Raw genomic sequence first — 9329 nt, forward strand, 5'->3', positions numbered from 1 at the left:
TATGTTAAAGTGTTGAAATATTTTCTCTTTTAATTTGGACCCAAAATCTCACTGTATGTAGATGCATACAATAACTCGAATATGTTTTTAAAGCCGATTATGTGGCACTTCTATTTAATGTCATCATGGTGAGCAGGCGTACCTAATGGTGTATCCGATGGGTCTCAGGCACACACTGTTTCAGCCCCCTTCTGACCCTTGAACACATATCAAAATTCAGTGTTGTGTACTGTCCTGCAAAATTCTCCAGCATGACGTAGATGCCATGTTTGTTCTTAGCTCAGGTCAATGTGCATGTTGAAACTGTCAGTGCACAACAACATGCGTGAAACACGGGTCCAGACTCCAGTCGGGTGATGGAATGCTGGTCTATACGGCTTTTAATGTTCTTCTTACTGCAAATGATTGCCTACTCAATGGAAACGTTTTTTTTTTTTTTTTTAATTGACGAGTGCTAGTCCAAATATGGCATTTTGATTAAAACTCATTCACTACTATTGATGGATATAGAAGCCTTAAAGTACATTCATTTTACCTGTGCTGGTAGTTCGAATTGATATTGCGTTTGTGGAATATGAGCTCCATTTTTAGCCATCTCAGGGAGTGACTATTTTGTCACATCTGTCGACTGAAAATGACATCACAGTTGCTCAGGTAACAATCATCATTAAATGTCACCTGAGCAACTCTGATGTCATTTTCAGTCGACAGAAGTGGCAAAATGGCCGCCCCCTAGATGGCTAAAAACGGGTGGATTTTGCTGCTTAACTCATATTCCACGAATGCAATATTCATTTGATTGCTGTGTTTTGACTAGTGGGCCTGCATAAAACATTTTCTTGGAAAAAAAATGGGGGGGTTGACTTTTAAATTAGAGTTTAAATAATGAAGATAAAAGACTGTTTGTATTCTCCTTTTTGTAAACAGGAAGTGGCACACCTTGCGCCCACCCCAACTCGCGGTTCTGTGCGCCCGCAGCTCAGTGCCCCATCATTGACCCTCAATGGGAGAGCGAAGAGGGCGTTCCTATTGATGCCATCATATTTGGTGGTCGCAGGCCGCAAGGTAGGTGCTCCAATCACAGTAATGGTTTGATAAAATAAAATACAAACCATACTCAGAGTACATGCAGGAATAAACCAAAGCAAAAAAATCAGTGAATAAATTACGGGAAAAGGCTATAAGCTGCAGTTTTCTATGTGGAAAAAAATTAGTTGTTTACTGCATGGACAGAACAATTTTGTCCTGTGAATGCACATAGAGGTACAAAAATAGCTTCTTAAAACATTGCCTTTTAACACAGCAACAACATTGCTAATTAAAACAGAATAGACCCAAGGAAAAAAAAAAAAGATTTATTTAGCGTATTTTCTGAACGATAGAGCGCCCCTACCGGTGAGCTGCACTGTTGCATGGTTCAAAATCTAGGGGGGGGGAAAGCGGCTTATAGTCCGGAAAATACGCTAGTCATTGTGCTTTTTAGATGTGATTTTAATTAATTTTGTGCAATCAGGTGCTTGTCTGTTCGCAATCAAAATGCTAATCATCTGCCTTAAAAGCCGAAGATGTGCGGTGACTGACGTCACGCTACGGCATGTCCAATTGGACAAACAAACAATACGCGCTAAAAAAATAAGAGTCTGATGCGCTCAGTTATTATTTCCATATTTTTTGTTAAATCACCTCAAACCTTTGTCCCCATGTAGTAAAGAGAAATACAACTAACTGAAATTTGGATTATTATGGTGAGGTCAGTTTTTACTTGATCAATGCATGCTGTATTTTTGCTTTTATTTCACATGACTTTTCAATCTATATATCTGTGGAAATTAATTTGAGTATGTTCACAATATAATTTTTGGTTTACAGTCTGGGGTCATTTATTTACTGGACAAAATATAAGTTTCAATAGTTATATAAAAAAAATCTTATTGATACAAATATTGAGCAAAGGTAGCCCATTATGGAGTTGAAACATTATAAAATAATATAGGCCATACTATATAGTTGACTTCATTACGAGTTTATCAGTTACAGTATGGTTGAAAATATGTGTCAAAATCAAGATTAAATAAATGTAATCTCCGATTTAAAAAATAAATAAATTAAAAGTAACTTTAACAAAGACAGTAATATTGTAACGGAAATTGTTACTTTTACATGAGAGCAACGTAATAAATTACATTTTGGAAGTAACGTGCCCAACACTGTTGCACAATTCTGTGAATTGGCATAAGGCAACTGCACATTTCCGGTGTCAGCATTTCCAACAGAGATTTTTATTCGAAAAAGAAGCTAAACATTGGATTATATTGTTAGTTGCACCGTTTTTTTTTCGTCCCACTGCCCAGGTGAGAAACGAGACTTACTGTGTTTCTTCGCGCTTCAAATCGATGCTATCCAATTTGGTGAATTGAGGTCTTGTGTTTCTCATTTCTGAATGGATGTTTCATAAATCTTAATGATGGGATCTGGCCGGTGTGCATTTACAAAAGTGTCCACTTAATTCCGCTCGTTGAGCCTTGGTGGAGGTCTGTGTAGTCCTACTACAGCCCGCTCTAGTTCTACACTTCACTCATCCTTTAAAAAAAAATAACAATACAAAAAAAATCCTTGATTATCCTACAAATCGTTAAATCCACAATTCAAAGGTCTTAAAAATGTACAATATATAATTTATAAGTTGGGTCTTAAATCTGATCAAAGTGACCTTTTCGGATGCCTCTGTTATGTTTTGTTTGTTCACAATGACGTGTTTCAGCTGATCAAACGTTGTTGTCATCAGGTGTTCCTCTGGTTTATGAGTCTTTCAACTGGCAACACGGCGTGTTTGTTGGGGCTGCAATGAGATCTGAGGCCACCGCAGCTGCTGAGCATAAAGGTACACACGCACACGCACGCACGCACACACACACACCCACACACACACGCCAACACCCCCACACACACACAAAGTTGCGAAAGACAGTACACGTTTGACAGACGTTTGGCTGGGACGCAGAACGGCCAGATACCTATTGCAATTTTGTATTATAATTAGTATGGATCGAGAGATATAATATATATGACAGCTCGACAGTAAGCCTGCTCATAAACTGGAAATGAGTCGGTTATGGCTGATGTCACCCATGACGAGCAGCTTTTAAAGTCAAAAGGGATCAACAATTTTCTAAACTCTTCTAGATATTTTTTTTCACTTATCTGCCCTTGTTTTTTTCAGGTTGTCAAAATAATAATAAGAATATGACAATAATATAATATGTGATAGAGTCATTGGTGGGTAGAGTACCCCGAAATTGTACTCAAATAAAAGAACTGTTACTTCAGCATAATATGACATCCATCCATCATCTGTACCGCTTCTCCTCACTAGGGTCGCTGGAGCCTACCCCAGCTATCTTCGGGCAGTAGGCAGGGGACACCCTGAACTGGTTGCCAGCCAATCGCAGGGCACAAACACCCTTCCGCGCTCACACTCATACCTAGGGGCAATTTAGAGTGTTCAATCGACCTGCCATACATGTTTTTGGAATGTGGGAGGAAACCGGAGTACAAGGAGGAAACCCACGCAGGCGCGGGGAGAACATGCAAACTCCACACAGGATGGCCGGAGCCGGATTGAACCCACGACCAATGCTGTCTCTCACTGTGAGGCCATCGTGCTAACCAGTCATCCACCGTGCCGCCCTGTAATATGACAATAGAAGTAAAAAAGTAGTCATCCAAATTATTACTTGGGTAAAAATAAAAAAGGACATGTAAGTGCGTGAAAAAAACTACTCAAGTACTGAATAACTTAAGCAACGCCTGATATATTTTTGTATATTTTTTAAACAACCATTCAATCAGACAAAAATACAAAATAATCATCTTCAGGCAAATTAAATTTCATCCAATCAATAGAATAAATGAAGTAGAATAAAAAATATCTTTAAATAATGTTAAGTTAAATTCAAGTTCTTTAATGATTAATAGTTTAAGTAAAAGAATTAAATTAAGTAGCACACAAAATTTTAAGGCCCCCATACTTTTTTAAAAAAAACAAACAAATGTAATCTGAAAGACAAACATTTTTCTATCCACGGAGGGAAGAAGAAAAAATGAACTTAAGGAACTTACCGCTTCATGTTTCCCCAAGTTTGATGTTGATTTCTTGAACACTGAAATCTCCGTTTGTTTAAAACAAATTAGACACTGCATAGTGTCGCTGGTGTTTTGCACCCTTTTTAAGGGCAACATGCTTTTGATGTGAGGCCAGAAGTGTTGTCTCCTCTTCTGTGTCTGCATAGTTGTGTCCGCTGTGTGACTTCGATCCGTTCATTCCGAAAACTACTCTTTCCCGCTGCTGTACTTGATTCTGATCATGTGACTACTCACGAGACTGCAAGGCTAGGGCTGATTGGTGGCGGCGGTCTCTCTCCAACAAAATAAATGCACGCACGAGAGAGACGAAACTGCGTGCGAAGGAATCCTTTTCTGTTCAAAATCATCACTTTTCAGTAGAAAACTAGCAAAGAAAACCCACTTAATAGTATCGATTTGTAAAAAAATTAAAGTCACAAAATTGTGACATACACGGTTTCAGCCGATCGCCAGTGGTATGTAAAGTGTGTAAAATAGTTAATTTTTCTAAAAACATAATTCACTCTTATAATTCAAGTCATTTCATTCACTCAATAATTTGATCAAATGAATCAGAAAAGGTAAAAAGTATTTTTTTCATTGTATTTTAAATAAATTAACTGTCAAATTATTCAATAAAAAAACTAGAGCAGCGAGCAGCTATCAAGTGCCCCACCCTTGCTACAAAGACTATATTTGCAATTGTCGCAATTTTAAATCAAAGACACCTTTACAAGTTGTTCAATGTTCCCTTCAGGAAAGGTGCTCATGCATGACCCCTTCGCCATGCGGCCGTTCTTCGGCTACAACTTCGGCGACTACCTCGCTCACTGGCTGAGCATGGAGACCCGAAAGACTCCGACTCACCTGCCTAAGATCTTCCATGTCAACTGGTTCCGGAAAGACCCCACCAGCGGTGCGTTCCTCTGGCCGGGCTTCGGTGAAAATTCCCGCGTGCTCGAGTGGATCTTCAAACGCTGCGGTCGGGAGGGTGACAACGAGGGCGCCAAGAAAAGCGCCATTGGTTGGTTGCCGGAGGACGGCGCCATCGACACCCGGGGCCTGGCCGGCAACGTAGACATGGGCGCCCTGTTCGACGTGCCCAAGCACTTCTGGCAGAACGAGACCAAAGAGCTGAGAGCGTACTTCAGCCAGCAGGTGGGGGCTGACCTGCCTGCTAAGGTGGAGGCTGAGTTGAAGGCTCTGGAGGAGAGAGTTCAAGCCTAATAACGCCTGCAGGAAGTCAGCAATGACGCACTAGGGTGCAATCAGAGCCAGTGGCTGCATTGTCACACACATTTTTTTTTCACTACTTGCATTATAACACTGACGAAACATTGGGTACACCTGCCTTAATAAATCATCATGCCAATTTTTGATTGAGTTAATAATGATGATGTAGAACTGATGTACAGGTATCATAGGAAGCTATATTAAGTATTTTTAAGTATATAAGTAGGGCTGAATAAATTACAAAAATAACACTGGTCAACAGCAAATTTTAATCAGAGATGGCTTTGTGTCCAAAGATATTTGCGTTGCTGCCTTCAAAAATGTCTACTTTTTACTTTTTGGTAGCACATTCTGTTTTTGAGATTTTTTTTTATTTTATTTTACGGTTGACCGATAAAATCTTGCACAATACAAATTTTATCATGCATTCTAAGTTCTAACGCACACACGCACAAAATAAAATATTATGAAAACCTGATTTGCTAATAAAAAATTAAGGCAAATTAGGAGTCGGCACAAAAGATTTCCGAATATATTAAAAATATTCAAATTTTAAAAAATGCGTAAAAGTTTGTTGACCAGTGTGATATAATATACATTATTTTCATTCAATCTTGCAGTTGCTATTTAATTTTTTTGATCCCAATGTCCTCTTCCTGCGTATTTTTATTTTTACAAAGACAACAAATACATTAATCTGTATTATTATAAATATCTGATTTGTGTTACATTAATGTTTTGATTTTAGCCTTATGCTAAAATAAAGGCAACTGGACCATCAAGTAATATAAAAGACTGTTTATTTAGCTACCAAAATTAGAGTTGGTAACTACTTGCAATCTTTTATAGGGGAGGACAAGTCAAACATTTTCTTTACAATTTGTTCTATGGTACACGGTATTCTGATTAATATTGCGTTTTTGGAATATGAATTATTCAGCACAATCCACCCGTTTTATCCATCTCAGGGCGGGCGGCTATTTTGCCTTGTACTCCCACTTGCTGTCCGCTGAAAATAACATCACATTGCCTTTTACCTGAACCCGGACCAAGGGAACATACAAACTCCTCTCAGGAAGGGTGGAGCCCACATTCAAACGCCAAACCTTAAAACTGTGAAACGGAGACTTACCAACAATTATCAGTACTCCAAACACGATTCATTAAAAAAGAAATTCAAATCAAATTCCTTATTGCACTGATATTTAACCCCACATGTAAACAAGTTTAAACTTATCCACAGAGGTTTGAGGCATGAGACACAAAAACAAAAAAACATCCACTGATTTTGTAATATTTCCCACTATTCGTTTCTATTCATTTGCTTTCATAAAACATGTTAAAATGTAAAGAGGCTTTGTGGGCACCCTGTAGAACACAATTAGACTGTTCAGAAAGGCAGATTTTTCTTTTTAATTAAATTCTGTTCTTGTGCTAGCTGCCATTTTATTTGTGCAGGTGTACCTAATGTTAACAGTGAGTGAGATTAACAGAAATGTTTGCCTCTTTTAAAATATTTACCTTGAAGAGGTTGGCTGAAGAGGCCACATTCATGTACGTGTGCGCGTGTTTGTGTACGTGTGAAAACCCAACCAATGGCTCACACCTGACCTCCTCTTTGGGGGTTAATTGCTTCAGGGGAAGATGACAGGAAAAGCTAATAATTAAACAATGCAAATACCTCCCTTGTGTACTTGATACTGATTCTGCTGTTGGTGCTGTGATGGAGCCCACATTTCTTCTGCCATCTTATGTCACAAGAGCTGCAGAAATCAATATGACATGCAAATGTTTACAAGCTGTAACCCAAAGACCTTTGTATTAATAAATAAATAAATTCCTCCACTGCTTATTAATAGCAGGGTTAGATTGGGCCTCACACGTAAATATGTTTTGAAGTACATTTTTACAGCAGCTCTTGGAAAAACCTCCAACGACAGACATCTGCTTTAAACACACAATCCCTATGCATATTTTTTTGTAATTGTTTTATTTGCATAATTCCAAGTTACTTGAATTGTAAAACGGACCAATAAATGCAACTCTGATCTATTCTTTTCTAGGTATTATAGTTATATGCAATGTCTTTTTCTCCAGTATAGTGCAATCATATCTTGGAAGTGTCTCTTATCATTGTTGCAAATAAAAAAAAATGAAACAAATTGTGTCACAATAAAACAACTTTTAAATTAAGCGGATTTTTTTTCATTGTCATGAACACATGCATGTGGCATCGAGGAGTGTGGACCAATTTAGGGTTATGGTGTCTAAGAGCTCAATGGAACCACTGCCTGGGTCCAAGGGATGGATTGTTGTCCAGAGTTGCATTCGCTGCGACTCTTCCAACCGGGATCCCCACAGTGACAAGTCATGATCTTAAAACACTAGTTCAAAACCATCGACGTTATTATTTTACTTTGGGTGTGGTTTCAGTTTTTTTGCTTGTAATTTTCGGGGGTTTTGGATGAATTTGTGACGAAAATACTCATAATGCAGCTTGGTCCGAAATGAACTGCTAATTTCACCTGTACCGCCATTGGCAATGGGGATTCATACGCATTTTACTCCAGTACTGCAATATATATATATACATATATATATATATACATATATATATACATATAAATATATATATATACATATATATATATATATATATACATATATATATATATATACATATATATATATAATATTATATACATATATATATAATATATATATATATATACATACATATATATATATATACATATATATATACATATATATATACATATATATATATAGATATACATATATATATATATTTGGCCTCACAATTCAAGATGAATTCTAAAAAAAAATCTAAGCAGAGTGTAGAAAATATATAATCACTATCAAGCTATCATATTCTAACAAGCAAGTCACTCGTTCGATACTAATATGAGCGACTTAATTGTTTTATACGACCAGAACAGGCGAATCTCCTTGACCATTTATTGGATATGCGCTACCTTGTGGCGGAATCAGGTGTTACCTCAAACCAGTATTAAGTTTTTCCAACCATACATTTTATGCGGGTTACATATGGATTCATGGTTTTATGAATTGATATCGGACAATGAAAATGAATATCGTCAAAATCTCAAAATTGCTTTTTTAAACCCAGCTCTAATTATTATAGAAATAATATAGCAATATGTAATCTAGTAATATTTCGGAATTAAGGATTAGGCTCAGTAACAATTGGATTTTTTTTCCTCAACGGTCATAGCGATAACGCTTGGTAATATCAGAGTTGAGATATATTTTATATAAATATAAATAAATATAAATAATAAAAATAAATGACTCCCAAATCTGATGTGCTGGGGCAAAAAACGTTCAGCCATTTTATAAATCCGCGTCAAAAATACATTTCAGGACACACACACAAAGACATCTGTGATTAACTGATTAAAATTTGCTGTTGACCAGTGTTATTTTTGCGTAGAGCTATCTTCTTGTGTGATTACAGTAAACCCCCGGTTATCGCGGTTAATGGGGACCAAGACCACCCGCGAAAACTGAAAATCCGCGAAGTAGCGGCGGACAATCAAATATGCTTAAAAAAAAAAAGTGCGAAGTAGCGGCGCACCTTCAAAAATGCTTAAAAAAAAAATATATATATATATATATATATATATATATATATATATATACACATATATATACGGGTAGAGAGAGAGAGAGAGAGAGAGTGAAATTCATGTTATAACAAAAAAAACAAATTATTATTAAAACGTATTATTTTTTGATTCCACAGCCATTCTTTTTGTATTTATTTAATTACTCCGACTTTTACCTGCTGGTATGCCATTCGGTGTGTCCTGTGAAATGAAAGGTGGCATTCTTTATTTATTTATTCATTCATAACTGACAGCCTCGCGGTCCGCTCGTGCCCGGGCGGAAGAGGTGCTCCTCTCCGGCTTATTTGTCACGCACGCCGGACC

General features: G+C 37.2%; 1 protein-coding gene across 2 annotated transcripts in view; it reads left to right on the forward strand.

The window, feature by feature from the left end:
* Nucleotides 1-7548, forward strand: part of pck2 (phosphoenolpyruvate carboxykinase 2 (mitochondrial)) — a 51679-nt gene extending 44131 nt beyond the window's left edge. For both annotated transcript variants that reach the window (XM_088282682.1, XM_088282681.1), the window contains 3 exons: nt 928-1065; nt 2786-2881; nt 4880-7548. In XM_088282682.1, coding sequence (XP_088138808.1) covers nt 928-1065; nt 2786-2881; nt 4880-5349 — 704 coding nt within the window. In that variant the 3' untranslated portion in view covers nt 5350-7548. The remainder of the gene's footprint in view (nt 1-927; nt 1066-2785; nt 2882-4879) is intronic.
* The last annotated feature ends 1781 nt before the right edge of the window (nt 7549-9329 follow it).

This window comes from Idiotropiscis lumnitzeri, chromosome 19, assembly GCF_059441095.1.
Source record: "Idiotropiscis lumnitzeri isolate Australia: NSW breed Sydney's pygmy pipehorse chromosome 19, RoL_Ilum_1.0, whole genome shotgun sequence".
Lineage (NCBI taxonomy): Eukaryota > Metazoa > Chordata > Actinopteri > Syngnathiformes > Syngnathidae > Idiotropiscis > Idiotropiscis lumnitzeri.